The 21,422-nt window shown below is 45.3% G+C and overlaps 1 protein-coding gene across 2 annotated transcripts in view; it reads left to right on the forward strand.

Moving 5' to 3' along the window:
- The window catches only part of LOC147443884 (Photosystem II reaction center PsbP family protein), a 41,957-nt gene extending 23,903 nt beyond the window's left edge, over nt 1-18,054 (forward strand). Inside the window, exons 2-5 of one of the 2 annotated variants that reach the window (XM_086526692.1) lie at nt 16,506-16,594; nt 16,706-16,861; nt 16,956-17,005; nt 17,488-17,658. In XM_086526692.1, the coding sequence (XP_086382818.1) occupies nt 16,506-16,594; nt 16,706-16,861; nt 16,956-17,005; nt 17,488-17,521 (329 nt within the window). In that variant the 3' untranslated portion in view covers nt 17,522-17,658. Of the gene's footprint in view, nt 1-16,505; nt 16,595-16,705; nt 16,862-16,955; nt 17,006-17,487 lie in introns of both variants that reach the window. The other variant, XM_086526691.1, reaches the window with a different exon arrangement.
- Nucleotides 18,055-21,422: the final 3,368 nt, after the last annotated feature.

Genomic DNA, 21,422 nt, shown 5'->3' on the forward strand with positions numbered 1-21,422 from the left:
GTAAAAGGAACCCTTGAGCACAATTCGGAGCACTCATCTTGAGCAATGTTCAACATTCACTGTTGCTGCACCTTACATGAGCAAACTGATTGTCCCTCGGAAATTTTTTGAGCTAACTTGAGTTGTTTTGCAGATATGTTGTAATCGCGGACGATTACTTTCTTTCAAGAAGGGGGGATATCACAAACTGCTGATGTGTCAAAGCCCTGAAGAATGGAGCCAACTTTCAGATCCCGTCCGAGGGGAAGAACAAGTAACAGAAGAAGAAGTCCTACCAACTTATGGGGACCTCATCCGATGGGGCCCCAGTGACATAAAGGAATTAAAATAAAGCAGGACCAGACACACACACCAAGACTTGCGCAAAAACTGATGACGTGGCAGCTGTACGGACGCTTCGGATTTTCCGCTGACTGTTGACATGGCAGACTAAATGGATTTTCGTGTTTTGCGCTGACTGTTGACGTGGCAATTGTATGGATTTCTGTGATTTATGCTGGCAGCTTTTGGGCATTGCTTTTGGACTAGATTCTTTTGAGTTTGAAGGCTTTTCATGTAAAACTGCTTTTTGGCCTAGGGCCTTTAAATATGAGGCCATGGGCTCATTCTTTGGCCTGGTTCCTGGAGAAGGTGCAGAGTCTGGAGTACTTGCTTGTACTATGTTGATGCAATATAAAGAAATACCAAAAGGGGCGTCAAGGTTTGGGGCCAATACTCTCTGGGGTGGAATTCCGCCACTCCGTGTCGCGTGTGCTCTCTCTCTTTCAGTTCAGTTGTTATTGAAGTGCTAAAATCTGTTCAGTCTGTTCTTTTCTATTGACACGTGGTGCCCGCCTTGTGACAAGTAGTCAATTTTTCCTTAAGTGTCTGATAGGCAGTCACCTCTGTCGGTCCCCACGAGTAAGGGACTCCTTTCTGAGTCAATATGTGCAAAGGTGAAGCTACCTCTGCAAACTTCCGAATGAACCGCCGGTAGTAAGAACAGAAGCCCAAAAAGCTTCTAACTTCATGAACATTCTTCAAGTCTGGCCAATCACGGGTAGTGTTAATTTTGGCCGGGTCCATACTCCTGCTGTTAAGACGGTGTGTCCCAGGAAATGTATCTCTGGCAAGAAAAACTCGCTCTTTTCGGCATTGACAACCAATCTGTGATCATGCAATGCCTTAAAGACGTGTAGCAAATGGTGTCGATGCTCTGCTTCGTCCTTGGAGAAAACGATAATATCATCAAAGAAAGTGCCCACAAAAGATCGATGCTCTTAGAAAATCCTATCTATCATTCTGCTGAAAGTTGTTGGAGCATTGGTAAGTCCAAAAGGCATCACCAAAAATTCGTATAAACCGAAGCTTGTCCGAAATGCTGTCTTGTAGACATCTCTCGGAGCAATTTTGATGTAATGATATCCGCTTTTCAAATCAATCCTGCTGAAACAAGAGGATCCCTGTAGTCGGTTAAGAATATCATTGATCCTTGGAATTGGAAATCTGTCCTTGATGGTGATTTTATTGAGAGATCTATAGTCAATGCACATCCTCCAAGATCCGTCTTTCTTTAGTACCAATAAAATTGGAGAGTAGTAGGGTGACATATTAGGGTGGATGAGACCCTTTTCAAGGTCGTCTTTCACTTGGTTCATGATTTCTTCATTCTGGGTTGGGCTAACACGGTAAGGTGGCCGGTTCGGTGGTATGGTTCCAGGAATCAGATCAATAGTATGGTCCTCAGGACGTCATGGGGGTAACTCGCTTGGCAAGCCTTCTGAGAAACAATCGGCATGTGTGTGCTGAAATTCTTGTCGTTCTTTGTCCAATTCAGACATGTCCGTTCGTTGTTCATCATTTAATTCTTTCAAATAGATAAGAGTAAACAAAGAGACTGGATTTCATTAATTTTGAAATGGCCGAAGTCGATACAACATGGACAGACTCGCCCTTCAATTTTACATCAAGTATAATTTTCTTGCCCTTCTCATTTGTCAAAGTTGCTTTCTTGGCCCGATAGTCGACCACGGCGTTGTTCTTATGGTATCAAAGGATTCCTAGGACGGCACATCCCTGCCCTAAATACTGCCTCTACCGTTGGTCCCATCCTATCGGGCGTAATCTTGAGACGCGCCGTCAATTCAAGTGCAATGAAGTTTGTCTTGGCTCCTACATAAAAAAAAACAAGGGCTTCCTGATCTTTGACTTTGTCTCATGCGCGACAAAGTTTTGCACTTTCATCTATCTGGCTCCTGTACCAGTCCTGCTTTCATCTTGCCTTTTTTGCAACGTTCCTCCGCTGCTCTAGAGCTCTCCGGCCTGTCTTCAATCTGTCCTCGTTGTGCCTTTTCAGGGCACTTTGCAAAGATGTGCCCTTGTTCTCCGCAACCAAAACACTTCCCCTCTTTGAGATAGTTATCTCTCTCTCCTTCTTTTCCTGGGGATTCTTTTTCTTTCTATTTTCATTGGTTGAGGTGTGTCTGGTTTTCTGAGTCAAAATTTCATTAGTGGGGTAGGTCAAATTTCTTGAATGTATCTAGAATCCCCGCTTGGCATGTCTCATTAGTTGTTGTATAGACTTAGACTTTTGTCCAAGACAGTAATCTTGGATCTCTGTAGGGAGTTTGCAGCAAAACCGCTCAATCTAATCTTTACAAGTGACCTTCTTAAATGAAGAGGTCGGTAGAAAAGAATCTCTCGCAATATGCATCCAAAGTATCACCCTTGGTCATCCGAAGACGGTTCCAAGCGGTTCTCACATCTCGTTCGTACTCCTCGGTCAACCAAGAAGAAATAAAGAGCCGTTTGAACTTCAACCACTTGATCGGGGCTTCTTTCCTCAGAAGAAGAGTGGACCACCATGTTCGAGCATTTCCCTTTAAAACGATGCAGCCCTCTTGATCTTGGAGTGCTCTGAGTAATGTCCCCCAGAGAAGGCTATGTCAAACTACTGAATGAAAGCCAAAGCCCTCGGAGCATCTCGGTTCCAGAAAAGGATTCAAATTTTATTGACTGTCCACCCTCTTTAAATGCCTATGTCTTCTTGCTCTCATCTTCGAGGAAATCATATTGGTTGGCTCTGTAAAAGTGCTTCTTCTTCGCATAAACCATGTGATTGTCGGAGTCTGAACTGTCAGAGGATGACTCCTCCGTTGAACTATTAGAAAGTGGTCGGAATCTGATCTTCTTTGCCTTTTTCTTGTTCTTTCCAAAGCTTTGCTTTTTGCTTCGCTTCTTGCCCTTTCTGTTCTCCTCACTCGAGTTGGAAGAGGAAGAGCTAGAAGAACTGTCGGAAGAAGAACTGGGTAGTCCTTCGAAACGCACACTTTTCTTCTGCTTTCTTGCAGATGCAAAAGAAGATTGACCACCCAAGTTACCGGGGTAGTCAGTCCCCTTCTTGCGCTTCTTCAATGGCTTCTTCGTGTCCAAGAGCTGACTGATCTGGGTCTGGACCACATCTTGAAGTTCTTCTTTAGTAAACATCCTCGGAGTAGGAGGTATCTTGATTGCCGGTTTGATTGGAGGCTCAGTGGCTTTTTGCCACTGAGTATGCACTTCAGCCATCGACTGTTGGGTAAAAAATTTTACAAATTGGGGATCTTTAGCAAACTGAAGCGTTTGCTTTGTGCATTCGTCAACTTGTTGTCGACGTTGCATCTCCAAGAGTTCATACTGTGTCGGCCGAGGTGGCCCGTACTCATCTTTTGCTAAGTTGCTTGAATTTGCCGTATTGCCTCCTCCTGACTTAGCGGTTGCAGAAGAGGTCGATTGATTCTTTTCGAAATCCATAGGTGTCGCGAAAAAAGGGATCGGATTTCTTGGTAGAAGAGAAATCGGCTGTGCTCTCATACCATTGTAACAAACTTGAACACCCCAAGTCTAGATTCTGTCGCGTCACAACAAAGATTCACTTCGAAACAATGAGAGTCGACACGGCCCGACGTAGTTCCGTGCCAAGAGAGCTTGGCCCCAAAGACTGGCGCCCCTTTCGGTATTTCTTTTATATTAATCTTTGAGCAAAGTACAACTCCCGCGGGTGCTTGCTCTCAGATTTTGCGTCTAGGTGCTTTGAGAAGTGAGCCCCCTTGGTTCACGTATTACAAGGGGTGCTAAAAGCATAGCCCCAAATGTAAGGTGCAGCGGAAGTGAATAATGAACTTTGCTTAAGATGAGTGCTCCGAACTGTGCTCAAGGGTTCCTTTTACTTACAGAAGGGAGAGCCTTCCGTTCCTTTAGTGAGAGAGTGCAAATGATCACAAACGAAGTGGTAAACACTGTGAATGGAAGTGTTGAGATTGAGAGATAGAGAGAGAAGAATACGACACCAGAATGTTGTCAAACCCTCCTCCGAAGGCCCCACTCTCTTATGGCGGGAACGGTCTACTATTGATTGCACAAATCTCTACAATGGTCTGAATGCAATGGTCTTGCCAACCATGTCGACGACGATGATGACGACGACGAGACGGGCTGAAAACTGAAAACACTAGGGGCTGAAATCTGCAAATCTGCTATCTGCTGAATTTTGACTCTATGTCGGTGACGACGGCGATGACGACGATGCGACGACGACGTGCTGAAAACGCAGATGCTGAAATCTGCGAATAGCGGGCTGAATCTGCAAACGTTGGCTGACATAACCGTGCGGCGAGGAACTGTTGCGGGAAGGTGAGATCTGCGAGGTTTGGGGGCTGTTCTTCGGTGTCTATATGCTGAAAACTGAAAACGCTGAAGCTAGGGCTGAATTTGTCGCCGAGGAACTGCAAAACGCTAGATGATCTGCAACTTCAAAATGCTAGGCAAGGTCTGCTGTTGCAAAAACGCCAGGGCTGCTCTGCCATCTGTAATGCCAGGGCTGATTTGCAACTGCGAACGCTGGTCTTGATCTGCTTGTAGAAAACGCTATGCTGATCTGTAGCAAAAACGCTATCCACAACTGCTGTTGGTTGGAAACGCTAGGCCTCCTGCCGGTCTTGCTGAGAAGGTGCAATTTAGGGGGTCGCTTGCTGCCTCTTGTGCCAGAAATTGCTAGCGCTAGTTTTTCTTATATATTGTCTTAGCCAATTGCCCTACCCAGTTTCCCAACAAAGTCACTTATTTAAAATAAGTGAAAAATGGATAAAATAGGGAAAATGGGTTCTGTGCACTGTAAAATGCTCCTGATGGCTACTGATTGTAATGTTGATGATCATGTTGTGTGCAACCAGAGGATATGCATCTACTCTAAGTGCCTGGACATGCACGATCTGCGAACAGACTCACAAAAGTGCCAGAACACTTCCTAAGCTAGGCTAACTGAACCCTTGTCATAAAGTAGCTTGTCCACGTACACATAGAATTAGATGTGCACGTGACATTCCCTTTGAGGTACTGGTACCGAACTGTATGGTGTCGAGGGAGATCGCCAACAGCGTCTGGAATCCTGGAAAGGACTCTTCGCCGACCCACTCTGATGCGTGGGTAATGTGATACATGAACTTCATAAAGGTCTGCAACGCTTGCTTCCTTGGGCCGCGCCGAAAGCGACACAAAGTCATCTGTGGCTCCTTCAATGCTTCAACTTCGTCTATAGTCATGCGTCTACATTCTTCAAGAATCTCCGAGGATGAAAATTCTTGAAACCACCTCCAACACAAAAACATGAACATACCCATTCCATGTAAAGTGACGGGAAAAATTCTAGTCTTCTCTAAAGACTGTGCATGCAATGTAGATGAACATTTAGACGGAGTGCCAAACCGTTCATCAAACACATGCAAACAATGGCATTGAAACTTGTCTTTCTGATCTAAATCTATCAACTGTGGCAAATCACAATGGAAATGCCGATGTTTGATGCTCAATCCTTCTTGTGCTCTTTCGGATACCGTGTCATGCCAAGGAAGAGGCATGAAATGTGAATTCCTTGGGTGCAAACATTTCATCTTTTCATGAGTAATCCGCATACATCCGTGCTCATTCATAAGTGAATCGTGTTCATCGTACCATATGGCATGCCTATGAAAAGGGATCACATAAGGACGGTGACTAAAATACAGGAAACCATTACGAATGAAACACTCGAACAATGCGTGTTGACTAATCATGCACACACATAATACTTCTTGTGGGGGTTCTTGGGACCTCAACTTGAGAGCCAAGATCGGTTCTTCATGATTGATTGAATCTGCAATGAGGTTAGCTTCACTAGACAAAGTATCAACTAAACCATCATCCTTGTGAACAATCACATCTTTATTATGCAAATCATCATGTTTGTGAATAATCACATCTTTATCATGCAAAACATATGTGTCGTGCTGTGGAGAAGACAAGACTGAGAGAGTCTCCTTCTCTTGATTCTTTTCAAGCTTCGCTTTCACATTAGAAATGAGAGATGAAGAATGAACAACTTCCTCCCCACGAATGACAATGGGAGAGTCACTTTTGGCATTGAAAGTGAAAGTGTTGGCTGCCCAATCAATGAGAGGGTTATGCTCACAGAACCATCGAATGCCTAAAAGCATATCACATCCTGAAAGAGGAGATATTCTGCGGAAGGACACTTGTTGAACCGTGAACAACACATAAAGGCATTCTCCTGTAATGAGAGAGTCCATACCGGGAGTGAAGCCCGACACCTCGAAAGGAGATGTCTCGCAAACCTCCAAGCGGGCTCTTTCGACAAGAGAGGGACTAATCACATCATGCATACTACCAGAATCAAACAAGACCACCATGTGTTGACCATTCACATGCCCAAACACTTCATGAGAGACTCATCAATGGGAGGATCATGAGAAACTTGGGACACACTAGTGTTCTCATTTATGGCATTAACGGAGGATGTGGGTTCTTTAGATTCGCTAGATTCAATCTTAGGACATGTTCTTCTTTTATGTGACCCTTGATGTGACAATGATAACATCGACCTTCCTTAGAATAAATGCTTTGTTCTTCTGACGTGATGTATCCTCCTAAAATTCCTTGTGCTACTTTTTCATCTAGGGTGAGCTTAGGTTTAGCAATTGTGTTAGCTTTACCCTTAGGTTCATTTTGAGAGTTCTTTTCTGAGAGACTAGAGGAAGTTTCTTACTTTTATGAGAAGTCTGAGAGGTACTTTGAGACGACTAGTTCTCCTTAGGCTTTCCCTTGTTGTGCTTCATCTCTTGGGAGAGAGCATGTCACGTGCGCACACGTGGACACGCTTCTGCCATAGTCTAGCATGAGTCTTAGCTTAGGACTGAGCCTAGACTATGGAGTCTTAGCTTAGGACTGAGCTTGGCACCTTTGTATGTTAGGTAAATCGGAATGAATGTTGTATTTTCTCAAGATTAGTGATCTTTATTGCTCAAGGTTCCTTTTAGTTCTCAGGGAAAGAGAGAGCTTTCCGTCTTATGGAGAGTGCTAAGATCACGAATAAAGGGAGTGGATATTGTGCGTGCAAGTGAATGAGACTTAGAGAAGGAGAGAGAAGAGATACGACACCCCAGAGGTTGTAAAACCCTCCTCCGAAGGCCCCACTCTCGTCGGCGAGAGTGGTCTAATCTTTGATTGCACAAAGGTGTACAATGCGTATGCAATGGACTGCTGCAATGGAATTATGCCGATGACGATGACGGTGATGACGACGTCGACTTAGGCTAAAAACTGTGATCTTCTAGATGCTGAATTTCTTGGACTGTTTCAGGGCTGAAAATGGACTGTTTACTGCTGTCTAGAGGCTGAAAATAAATGGTCCTTGTCGGGGGTCATGCTGCAGATGAAAACGCTGATGTTGCTGACACCATAGGCTGTGTTTTTAGGCTACTGGTGTGTGCTGGAATCCCTGGATCAGCAGGTCTCTTCAAGGTTGGAAAACGCTGGCATGGGCAGCAAGAAAACACTGATCTACTGGGGATCCTAGCGTTAGTGAAGGGCTGCAAAAACGCTGAGTTTGCTGGGACAAAAACGTTAAGGCTGAGGTGGTTTGGTCGCGGAAAATGCCACGGATGGGGCTGATTTGCAGGGAACTGTCGCCAAAAGGGGGGGAACTTCAAGGCGATGGGTAATGCTGTGAAAAACGCCAAGGGGTTGGGAGAGGATGGCGATGGATCTTGATGCTGAGGGGGGTACTGCTGAGAAGTTGCCTGTTGAGCGGGAAGCTCCTGCTGCCTCTTCTTCCAGAAAGTGCTAACTTTGATTTGCCTATATGTTAACTTAGCAAAATTGCCCTCCCTACTTTTGTTGGAAAGTCACTTAAAAATAATAAGTGAAAATAACCAAACATAGGAAAATAGGCTAAATGCACTGGAAAATTCCCCTAACTGATGCTAATGGATTTTGATGGGAATTCCGATGATCATGTTGTGTGCAACCGGAGGATATGCATCTATGCTAAGTGACTGGGCATGCACGGTGTACGAATAGACTCACAAAAGTGCCAGATCACTGCTAATCTAGACTTGATTGAACTGACTGAACCCTGCTGTGGTGTAGCTTGTCCACGGACACATAGGGTTGGGATGTGTCACGTGACATCCCCTCCTTTTCAAAGTGAGGTACTGGTACCGAACTGTATGGCGTCGAGGGAGATCGCCAATAGCATCCGGAATCCTGGAAGGGACTCTTCGCCGGCCCACTCTGCTGTGTGGGTCGAGCGGTACTTGAACTTCATAAAGGTCTGCAACGCTTGCTTCTTTGGGCCGCGCCGAAAACGACACAAAATCTTTTGAATCTCCTTTCTTGCGTCAACTTCGTCGAGTATCCTGCTTCTTTCGTCTTCAAGAATCTCCATGGCCGAAAATTCCTGAAACCATCTCCAACACAAAACCATGAACATACCCATTCCATGTAAAGTGAAGGAAAAAAATAGTGTCTTCGCTAAAGACTGTGTATGCAATGTAGATGAACATAGAGACGGAGTGACAACCCGTTCATCAAACACATGCAAACAATGCGCTCGAATCTTTTCTGTTTGATCGAAATCAATCAACTGTGGTAAATCACAATGGAAATGCCCATGCTTGGTGCTCATACTATCATGTGCTCTTTCGGAAACTGTGTCATACCAAGGAAGAGACATGGAATGTGACTTCCTAACATACAAACTTTTCAACTTTTCACGAAAAATCCGCATACATTCGTGCTCATCCATGAGAGAAACGTCCTCAACATGCAGTATGTCATGCCTAGGAAAAGGGATCACATAACGATGCTGACTAAAATACAGGAAACCTTCACGAATGAAACACTCGAACAATGCGTACGTATCAATAATGCGAACACATAATACTTCTTGTGAGGGTTCTTTGGACAAGGCTCGAGAGCCAAGATCGCTTCTTCGGGATCTATCGAATCGTCTTGTGGGGGATCTGTGCACCTCGACTCGAAAGCCAAGATCGATTCTTGGTAATTGATCGAATCTACAACGAGGTTAGCTTCGCTAGAGAAAGCATCAACTAACACATCATCTTTGTGAACAATCACATCTTCTTCATGCAACTCATCATGCTTGTGAGAAATCACATCTTGATCATGCAAATCATCATGCTTGTCATTGGCATCCAAATCATCATGCTTAGCAATATCATTCAAATCATCATGCTTATCTTTGTCATCCAAATCATCATGCTTGTCATTCAAATCATCATGCTTATCATCATGCAAATCATTGTCAATCAAATCATCATCATGCTTCACACAATCATGCAAATTGTGTGTGTCATGCTGTGGAGAAGGAGAGGCTGAGAGAGTCTCCCTTTCGTGATTCTGTGCAAAGTACGCCTGTACTTGAGAAAAAAGTCGCAACATCTCTTTGTTTTGTCTGTCGCTCTGTTCTTTGAGGGCTTTGTTCTCACGATCAAATTTTGCTGGTCTTGCTTTGGCTTCCAAGCGTGCTTGCTCTCTCTCACGCGCTATGGCTGCCATTCTTTCGTGGTACTTACGCTCGATGGCTGCTATGTCTTTTTCGTAGGCTTTTCTTTCTGCTTCTCTTTCTTGGTCCAACTCCTCCATAGGAGTTAGTGCAATCTTTGTCGTAGATGGAAAAAGGTGAGGGTCGGGAAAACCTCCTTGTTGGGAAAATTCTTCTTTGCCTCTCTCATGCTCATCACCTCCAAGCGAAGTATCCATTCCACTTCGAGTGATGACCATTCTGCAATCGTGGGTTCTTGTGGGTTCTTAAGTTCGCGAGGAACTTGGGTTCTTGCGGGTCTTGGTTTCTTAAGTTCACAAGGAACTTGGGTTCTTGAGGTTCTTGAGGTTTTCTTTCGCTTGCAAATCGCGTTGGAAAAGGATCTTCTCTTCACCTGAGTTCTACCCTTTTCTGCGGGCGCACCCCTTGGCGGCCTTGCGCTCACACCAAGGTTGCTTTTTCCCACCTCACGTCGATTGGCCAGCCGCTAAGTGCACGGTTCGCTCTCAATGAGTGAAAAGAGACACAAGGGGAGGCTGGACAAGCTCTTCTTTCTTGGGACTCCTGTCACTCTTCAACAAAACACGATTAGGAATTGCCACGCAGAAGTAAACTTGGGTTCGTGCGATCTCAACAAGCAAAAAAAATCTTGTGGTTCTTGTGGTTCTTTCCTTGAGTAATGCAGAACACTTCCAAAGCGCTGATACCAATGTTAGGTGCAGCGGAATGAATGTTGTATTTTCTCAAGATTAGTGATCTTTATTGCTCAAGGTTCCCTGTAGTTCTTAGGGAAAGAGAGAGCTTTCCGTCTTATGGAGAGTGCTATGATCACGAACAAAGTGAGTGGATATTGTGCGTGCAAGTGAATGAGACTGAGAGAAGGAGAGAGAAGAGATACGACACCCAAGAGGTTGTAAAACCCTCCTCCGAAGGCCCCACTCTCGTGGGCGAGAGTGGTCTAATCTTTGATTGCACAAAGGTGTACGATGCGTATGCAATGGACTGATGCAATGGAATTATGCCGATGACGATGACGGTGATGATGACGTCGACTTAGGCTGAAAACTGTGAGCTTCTAGATGCTGAATTTCTTGGACTGTTTCAGGGCTGAAAATGGACTGTTTACTGCTGTCTAGAGGCTGAAAATAAATGGTCCTTGTCGGGGGTCATGCTGCAGATGAAAACGCTGATGTTGCTGACACCATAGGCTGCGTTTTTAGGCTACTGCTGTGTGCTGGAATCCCTGGATCAGCAGGTCTCTTCAAGGTTGGAAAACGCTGGCATGGGCAGCCAGAAAACGCTGATTTGCTGGGGATCCTAGCGTTAGTGAAGGGCTGCAAAAACGCTGAGTTTGCTGGGACAAAAACGCTAAGGCTGAGGTGGTTTGGTCGCAGGAAAATGTCACGGATGGGGCTGATTTGCAGGAAACTGTCGCCAGAAGGGCGGGGAACTTCAAGGCGATGGGTAATGCTGTGAAAAACGCCAAGGGGGCTGGGAGAGGATGGCGATGGATCTTGATGCTGAGGGGGGTACTGCTGAGAAGTTGCCTGTTGAGCGGGAAGCTCCTGCTGCCTCTTCTGCCAGAAAGTGCTAACTTGGATTTGCTTATATATTAACTTAGCAAAATTGCCCTACCTACTTTTGTTGGAAAGTCACTTAAAAATAATAAGTGAAAATAACCAGTAAATAGGAAAATAGGCTAAATGCACTTTTGTTGGAAAAGTAGGTAGGGAAAATTGCTAAAGATCTATAAAAGAAACCCATTGGGCACTCAATAGAGACAGAAGCAGCAGGGACATAAGGAGGTAGGCACTCAACAGTCAGGCAGCACCTCAGCAAGAGCCCTAGCGTTTTCTCAAGAAGAAGAAGGCCCTTATCAGATGGCGTTTTCAGTTTTCAGCAGACAGCCCAACATTTTCAGTTTTCAGCCTTGACGCCGTCATCGTCGACAACCATCATCGTCGTCGACATCGTCATTGTCATCGCAGTCCCTATCTTGACGACGACACCTTCGTCATCGTCATCGCAGATCCCTATCTTGACGACGACACCTTCGTCATCGTCATCGCAGTCCCGGACTTGACGACGACACCATCGTCGTCATTGTCAGAGTCACCATCGTCGTCGTCGTCGACATAGACCAGCAGTACTCGTCATCGACATCATCGTCTTCGACATAGACCCTGTCGTCGACATCACCGTCTTCGACACAGAACCGTCGTCGACTTCACCGTTCGAGACAGTACCGTCATCGACTTCACTGTCATCGACAAAGACCCTTAGTACCTTGTTGTTGACTTCATCATCTTCGACATAGACCTCATCGTCGACCTCCCCGTCTTCGACATTGAACCCGCAGTACTCGTCGTTGGCATCATCGTCTTCGACATAGAACCTCAGTATCCCTTCAGTACCTCAGTACCCAGTACCACAACATCTGTACCCCTTAGCATCAACATCTCATCATCCAGTCATTGTAGTAGCATTTGTGCAAGTATAAAGAAAGTACTTGCTCTGGCAACAGAGCAAGGGGGCCCTTGAGGGTTGGGACCCGACATCCTTGTGTCGTCTCTTTTCTCTCAGTTCAGTTCAGTTCAGTTCTTTCAAGTGAAGTAAAGTGTCCCTTGTGTTTTTTTGCGGAGTACTAGATCTGAGCAAAATCCTTATTCTCTTCCGCTGCACCTGACAGAGCAATTGCTACGGCCTTGTTGAGATCCGCGGGGTCGAAGGCTTCTACATCAAACTTGATATATTCGTCCAACCCAAAAAGGAAAGCCTCTTTGCGCTCATCATCCGATTTGCGTAATTGGGTGCCGAGCTGCAAAACACGGTTAGAAAAAGATATGACTGGCATACCATTCTGCTTGAGATTGCGCCAATCTTCTTTCAACTGTGCTAGGTACTGTGGAGGCATAAACCGCGCCTTGAGCTTGTTTTGGAAGTCGGCCCAATCGAAGGAAAGGGGCGCGTCTATGTCGGCTTCCTCTAGGTGCGTGGCTAACTATGCCTCTTGCCATGCGTGGTACCAATCAATGGCATCACCGGCAAGGTACATGGCTGCCGTTAAAACCTTGCTATTCCCCGTCTTCTTAGTTGTCGCAAAATAAGCATTAAATTAGATGCAACCAAGAATGAATAACACTAGCATCCATCTTACCGTCATACTTACTAAATGTCAACTTCTCTGTGACGGGGTTGTTGGAGTCCGAATCTCGGCTTGCGCCACTTGATGAACCACCAACATCTTTGGCCGGCTCGGGTTTTGAGGTGAGTACCTGTAGGACCAACTCTTGCATGCGGTGATCTCTCTGCGCCTCACGCTCTAACTCCAAGGCTACCCTTTTTTCTTCGACTGCCAAGCGCGCTTGCTCACTCTCACGCTCTTAGTTAGCCTTTCTTTTTTTTTGCATTCGCAATCCAATTCTGCTTTTCTTTCTTCGGCCGCCAAGCGTGCTTGCTTGCGCTCACGCTCCAAGGCTGCCATTCTTTCTTGGCATTCACGATCCAATTCTGGCTTTCTTTCTTCGCGCTCGCGCTCCAAGACGGCGCGTTGTGCTTCTTGTCGTATCATCATGTCCATCATCGTCTTGACCAAAGCCTCCATAGGATTTGCTGCAATCCTTGGCGTAGATGGGGAAGGGGGAGGGTCGGAAAAACCTCGTGCGGGGGAAAATTCTTCTTTGCCACTTCCATGCTCATCACCACCATGCGAAGTATCCATTCCGCTTTGGGTGATGACCATACACTGAAATCTTGGGTTCTTAAGTTCACGAGGAACTTGGGTTCTTGTGGTTCTTGAGGTTCTTGAGGGTCTTGAGTCTTGAGGTTCTTCTTTAGCTTGCAATCTGTGTTAGAGAAGGATCTTCTCTTACCCAAGCTCTTCTCTTTCCCGCGAGCGCACCCCTTGGTAGACTTGCGCTCACACCAAGGTTGCTTTTTCCCACCTCACGTCGATTGGCCGGCCGCTAAGTGCACGGTCTGCTCTCAATGAGTGAAAAGAGAAACAAGGGGAGGCTGGACAAGCCCTTCTTTCTTGGGTTTCCTGTCACTCTTCAAAAACACGATTAGGAATCGACACGCCCAAGTGGACTTGGGTTACTTGCGACCGCAACAAGCAAAATTTTTTTTGTGGTTCTTTCCTTGAGTGATACAGAACACTGCCAAAGCTCTGATACCAATGTAAAGTGCAACGGAAGTGAATGTTGAACTTTGCTCAAGATGACTGCTCCGAACTGTGCTCAAGGGTTTCTTTTACTTACGGAAGGGAGAGCCTTCCGTTCCTTTAGTGAGAGAGTGCAAATGATCACAAACAAAGTGGTAAACACTGTGAATGGAAGTGCTGAGACTGAGAGATACAGAGAGAAGAATACGACACCAGAATGTTGTCAAACCCTCCTCCGAAGGCCCCACTCTCTATGGCGAGAGCTGTCTACTATTGATTGCACAAATCTCTACAATGGTCTGAATGCAATGGTCTTGCCGACGATGTCGACGACGATGAGGACCACGACGAGACGGGCTGAAAACTGAAAACGCTAGGGATTGAAATCTGCAAATCTGGTATTTGCTGTTTTCTGACATTATGTCGGTGACGATGGCAATGACGACGATGCGCTGAAAACGCAGATGCTGAAATCTGCGAATAGCGGGCTGAATCTGCAAACGCTGGCTGATCTAACCGTGCGGCGAGGAGTTGCTGCGGGAAGGTGAGATCTGCGAGGTTGGTGGGCTGTTCTGCGGTGTGTATATGCTGAAAACTGAAAATGCTGAAGCTAGGGCTGAATCTGTCGCCAAGGAACTGTAAAACGCTAGATGATCTGCAACTCTAAAATGCTAAGCAGGTCTGCTGTTGCAAAAACGCCAAGGCTGCTCTGCCATCTGCAAAATGCCAGGGCTGATCGGCAACTGCAAACGCTGGTCTTGATTTGCTTGTAGAAAACGCTATGCTGATCTGTAGCAAAAACGCTATCCACAAGTGCTGCTGGTTGGAAACGCTAGGCCTCCTGTCAGTCTTGCTGAGAAGGTGCTTGTGAGTTGGTCTCTTGTTGCCTCTTCTGCCAGAAAGTGCTAGCGTTAGTTTTTCTTATATATTGTCTTAGCCACATTGCCCTACCTAGTTTCCCAACAAAGTCACTTATTAATAATAAGTGAAAAATGGCTAAAATAGGGAAAATGGGTTTTGTGCACTGTAAAATGCTCTTGATGGCTACCTAGTTTCCCAACAAAGTCACTTATTAATAATAAGTGAAAAATGGCTAAAATAGGGAAAATGGGTTTTGTGCACTGTAAAATGCTCTTGATGGCTACCGACTGTAATGCGGATGATCATGCTGTGTGCAACCAGAGGATATGCATCTACTCTAAGTGCTTGGACATGCACGGTCTACGAACAGACTCACGAAAGTGCCAGAACACTTCCTAAGCTAGGCTAATTGAACCCTTGTCATGAAGTAGCTTGTCCACGTACACATAGGGTTAGATGTGCACGTGACACCAAAAGCATGAAACTCAAAAGCAACTCAATCCCAAAAGCTTGCAACCAAAAGCAATCAGCATTGCCTGCGGAAATCGGTACTGCACGTCAGCACTGTCAGCGTGTTTTGTGGTCATCTGTACAACAGTCAACGTAGATCGCGGGCGTTCGTACAACAGCCACGTCTGTAGGTCGTTCTCTTGAATGTTAATGCCTAGGTGTCCTTAGGCCCGTTGGCAAGAGTCCGTAAGTTGGAAACAACTTATGAAGAGGTCATGCCACGTCATTAGTTTGTGACACAACCAAGAATAAATCATAGAAGCATCCATCTTACCATCATACTTACTAAAAGTCAACTTTTCAGTGACTGGATTGTTGGAGTCGTCTCTACCCGGTCTACGTGATGACTCGCTGGCCTCCTTGGTTGGGTCGCTCTTCGAGGAGAGCACATGCAAGACCAAGTCTTGCGTGCGTTGGTCTCACAGCGCCTCACGCTCTAGCTCCATAGCTGCCATCTTTTCTTCGGCCGCTATGCGTTGAGCTTCTTGTGCCTGCTCACACTCTAGCTCTGTAGCTACCCTCCTTTCTTCAATAGCTACACGTTGAGCTTCATGTTCCCTCTGTATTGCGGCCCGTTGAGCCTCTTTTTCTCATTCGACTTTGGCTCGCTGAGCCTAAATCACTAGATTTTACCAATCCCTCTCTAAATCTGCTCAAAAAGTTCTTGCAACATGGAAAATTCTGGGTGATGTCAAAAGGGAGAGATTTTTCCAATCCCTTCCAAGACGCCAAAACTACTTGTGCCTTTGCTTTCTTTGTGTTTTGGTCCTCTATTTCTTGTCTTCCCCCTTGGTCAGACACTCTGTACTATGTAGACTCTCAAAAGCATATCGACCATTGCTTTTCCATCTTCAGACTTCCACCGACTCTAGAAGCGAGTTTCTAGAACTTTGTCAAAAAGCAACCTTTCCTTCCAAAAAGCACAAGCAGCTTCCTCAATGGAAGCCTTATTTTGCATCATCTAGTATAGGAGTGAAGTGTGAATTTATAGTTTGTAATTTTTGTCATGCATTTGTGATGTTGCTGTTTTGGAAAATGATAATTGATTTGATTTGTCAATATGCTTATATACTTCTATGGGAATGTATTGACAGTGTTGAGGCATTGTTAAGGCAGATGAGAAGGTGAAGCTCCCATTGATTTTGGAGTCTTACGTTGATGAAAGAGAAGGCTTCACTTTACTAATACCCACTCAATGGAGTAAGGTATGATGGGATGCTTTTCATCTAAATAGATTGCCCACAACATTCACCAAAAGGTTTTGTATTCAGTGCCTTCTTTTGATTGGCTACATGATTTGTTTTGCACGGGTGAAGATAGAGAAAGCAGGAGCAACAGCTCTATTTGAGGATCCACAGTCCAAGGGAAACAATGTTGGAGTGGTAGTCAATCCTGTACGAATATCTTCTCTCAGCGAGTTTGGGACTGTGGATATTGTGGCAGATAAGCTATTACAAGCAGAAAAAAAGAAGGTACTTAATTTCTATTTCTAATTCTGGAAATAGAGCAAGTTGAGATTTTGGGTTTCCCAACTTTCAAAACTCCTCGTCAACATGCCTGTTACAGACTCATTCGTTGCCGTTTGAAAGCATGGTTATTAACAAAACGGAACTGAGGTTTGTGCTTCATTGATTAGTAATTATGTTAGGCTTGTGTTTAAATAATGTAAGCATAATTAGTTTTTGAAGGGCTGTTTTACCAAGTTTTCATTAACTCAGTAACCGCATTTGCTGGTGGCTACTGGTTCCACAGAAGGTCTACAACTGGAAAGCTTAACCCTTTAAATTCATGTGAAGCTGTCAGCATTTAATCGTTTTCTTTTTAGATTAGCTATGGGCTTGTTTAACTGATTAGTCATTTACTTAGTATTCATTTGTTGGGCCGTTTGCTTCACGAGTTCCAGAGCTGCACCCTCAAACCCAGTTAAAATTGGTACCATTACCTTAAAAGCCATGTGCTCCTAACATCGGGCAATATACTATGTTACACTTCATTTCTGAGTCAGCCCCTTTTGACTTGATTCTTGTAATCATGTCATGCACTCTTTTCCTTATTATTGCCCTTTTATCTTCTTAAAAAAGTTTGGTGTATAACGCAGCCTAGCACCAATGATGTGCAACTTATCAAGGTGAATGAAAGGCTGGCGCATGGAGGGGCTCCTCTGTACCAACTTGAGTATAAACTGGACAGCTCACGGGGAGTCAAACGCATTCTATCGGCTGTCACAGTGGCATCGAAGAAATTATACATTCTGAATGTTGCCTATGCTGACACTATGGAGAAGCCTCTTCAGCCTGATACAGCTTCTATACTGGAGAAGATAGTGAATTCATTTGATGTCCTGTGATAAGCATGTGGAGACATGATCCATTTCAAAAAAGTACCTATTGATGTGAAAAAAGAGGTCGTGTGCCGGTGATTGGGTCGCCTTCATCAGTACTAGTAAGTACACTGTGAGAAGCATAGCCTCATTAGTACCCTTTTGGTGTTTTGAACCATCTATTAAAAGGTAACGACATGTTCATGTAAGTGTATTTTGTATTTTGTATTGTTAGTCTTGCCACAGGAGAGCCTGCATTTGCAGCATTAGGTGAGACCAAACTTTCTCGTCTAAGCAAAATGGTGACTAATTCTTTTCAAAGTGGTGGAGAGGCTCCATTTTTTCTGGTGATGATACAAGTTTTTATATGGGAAGGATATATTTAGGAAATTTTTGACCATCTTTCATTCGTATCTCCCTTGTTAATTCTTGTTTAGAGGTATCCTCTTAAGTTGATCAGCCTTGGAATGCTTAGTTAACATAGTACAGCAGACAATGGTACCCTTCTTTGTTGGCACTGCCCAAAGGGCAGTCTCTTGCCTTGTTGAGCCCACTCAAGAAAGTGCATCTATGTGTGCAGACACATACACCCTCCAGGTCCTGCCTTTTGGAAGAGTGTCTTTCTTAAGCATGTTGAAGCCTGCCATGTTTTACTGAAGCGAAGTCTCTAGGACCTGGCATGATGCAGCAGCAGACGCATACCCATACATTCAGCCTAATCAGGGTCGCCGTTCTGGGACCATGCCTCAGAACAGTTGGTATGACGGGGAGTGTAGAGAGACGAGAGCACAGCTTTAGAGAGATCTTCTCCTAGGGGTCATCAATCACAGACAGTCTCCGATAGCCTTCGGGCGCCTTGTGCGACGGAAGAAGGGAGCATTCCTAGCTCAAATGGAACGAGACTTATACCAGTTGTTCTTGAGTAGAGACTCAAGAGAGGCATGGCGTTTCTTTCATGAGCACTCCCCTCCCCCAGGGATTACTTCTCCTGATGTGTGGGGTTAGTATGCAACATCCTTATATACAGTCCCTGGACAAACACCCCTTCCAAATCCTCCTGAGCCATGCCCATCTACGAGTACCTTCTTTACCACTGAGATGGTAAAGATGGCCATTGACAGAATGAGGACAGGAGGGCATATGATCATGATGGTCTAGTAGCAGAGCACTTCATACATGCTAGAGATATGCTGGCAGAGGTTCTTGCAGTTCTCTTCAATCGTGTCATGTGTGAGGGTCTACCTGAGACTTGGAGACTGTCTACTATTGTGCCTATCTTCAAGGCAGGTGATTCTACGGAGCCAGGAAACTACCGTACTATTATGATTGGACACACATTGGCACGGTTGTGTGCATCTATCCTTGAGCAGGAGTTGAGCAGATGGGTAGAGAGTGAGGGCATATGAGCAACGGGACAGACTGGTTTTAGGAGAGGTTTCTCCATTCTTGACCATATTCTGACTCTTAGAGCCATCATTGAGGAGGGTAGGGCACATGGGAGACGGATTTATTGTAGCTTTGTGGATTTCCGCAAAGCATTTGACATGGTGCCCAGAGCCAGATTGATGCGCAGAGTACAGGAGATGGGAGTGCCCATTGAGTTGATTTGGGGGATCATGGCTCTATACAAATCAGTGGTGGGACATGTACGCACTCCAAAGGGGATATTTAATTTAGTTCGCTCCTCTATTGGAGTGAAACAAGATTGTACATTGTCTCCTACTCTATTTGGTATGTATATATAGATGAGGTTTCTGATTACATTGACAGAGAAGGTGACAGAGGTGCCCGGCTGGCAGGGACATGGACTCCATTGTTGTTATATGCTGATGATATTGTGTTGATCTCTGACTCACCGGAGGGTATGCAGCCACACTTGGATGCATTACATAGCTTTGCGGAGGATAGTGGATTGTGTGTAAACCTTGGTAAAACCAAGGTTATGGTGTTTAACACCACACCGCAGTGGATCAGGAGATCAGCACCTACATTCACTTATGGTTAGGAGACTGTGGAGTACACAAATGCATACACTTATCTTGGGGTAGTCTTCAGTGGGCCAAAGTTTTCTTTGAAGAGAGCAGCAGAGACTAGACTGACTAGTGCGTATGCAGCCTTTGGAGGATTGGAGAGGATGTGTTTGCAGATTCAATTCGAGGAACCCCGAACAAAGCTCTGGCTCTTTGATACCTTGGTAGCTTCAACTATGCTCTATGGGGTTCAAGTTTGGGGACCCTCTGTGGGTCAGGATGGGTGGAGAGGTATGGAGAGGCCCTTGGTATCTATGATCTCTTGGTTGATTAGAGCCAAGGCCTCCGTGCCACACGAGATCATTAGAGCGGAGTTAGCGCGCCCCCCCCCCCCCCCCCCCCCCCCCCCATGGAGATAGAGGCGCTTACTAGATTAGTCTCCTTTATGCACAGCTTAAGGGATACTACCAGAGACAGATATGCCAGATTGGCCCTTGAGTCCTCTAGACAATTAGCTTTACAGGGGAGGGGGACTCATCATGCTGGTATGCATAGATGTCATCATGGTTCCAGATACATGGCTTCAGCATGGATAGCTTGCCTCCCTTCCGGCACTCCCTTGATGCACCATCGTTGTCTCTTACACGGGTGGAGATTACTAGACTCATTCGCCAGAACCCTGGCCCAGTTGGACACCAAGAGGACATGGATAGAGCCGACACATGAGTATGGGTTACGGTGTACCATTGGTCAGATATAGACATCTTCACACCAGCTTGAGATTGGCATACATATTACAGAGCCAGAGACGGAGACACACTATATATGTGAGTGCACAGTGTATTACGAGATACGGGGTCGCTTCCACTGTCTATTAAGAGAAGGCTTCGGACCCTTCTCAACAGTCATGAGCTATGAGGACCAGAGATGTGTTGGCCTTTATCTTCTTGAGTTACAGAGACACAGAGATAGTTTACTGAGGAGATTTGGAAAGAGACACATCCCAGAGACAAATTACTGATTTCTTCACACCAAACATTGGAGAGAAAGAGGAGCAGCCACCACTGCAAAGCTCAGCTCATACTCACACCCGCGGTACTCTCATTGACCGAGCATGGGAACTAGGGAGATCGAGACGCCCATGACTGAGGAGAGGAGCTTCGCAGCATCGACGGAGAACAGAGGATTCGAGCCATACTATCTTGACATCAGAGTACAGATGAAGATGGATCCATCACCCATTGTATATCTTTCTCTTGTATTGAACACCTATTGTATCAGTGATACCCCACACAGTTCGAGCTAGTAGCTCTTCTAGATTCATTTCAGTATTTCTTTTTTTGTACTGAGACACAGTACCAGATTCACAAGTTTGTAACAGATTGGTCTCATAGGTCATTTTGGCCTTTGAAAGACGTTAATATATCATTTCATTTCATCTCTCTCTCTCTCTCTCTCTCTCTCTCTCTCTCTCTCTCTCTCTCTCTCTCTCGCGTTGTCATCGTTAAGCTAGTCGCTCTCTCTCTAACTCACACCGTCTCTGATTTCTCGTCCTCCCTCCTCACAGGTCGTGCACATATTTCTCCATTGAGCGTCTGGTCAAACACCCTCCTTGGGGCGCCTTGTTCAGATGGAATGAGTAATCGGATCAAGCGTATGAGCATTTGTCACCTATAGGTGCATAACACTCTAGTAATGCGACTTTTCCGTCGTGTTGGTGTTACAAGAAGTAGTAGGTGTACT

Source organism: Adiantum capillus-veneris, chromosome 13, assembly GCF_014529385.1.
Source record: "Adiantum capillus-veneris isolate H3 chromosome 13, ASM1452938v2, whole genome shotgun sequence".
NCBI lineage: Eukaryota > Viridiplantae > Streptophyta > Polypodiopsida > Polypodiales > Pteridaceae > Adiantum > Adiantum capillus-veneris.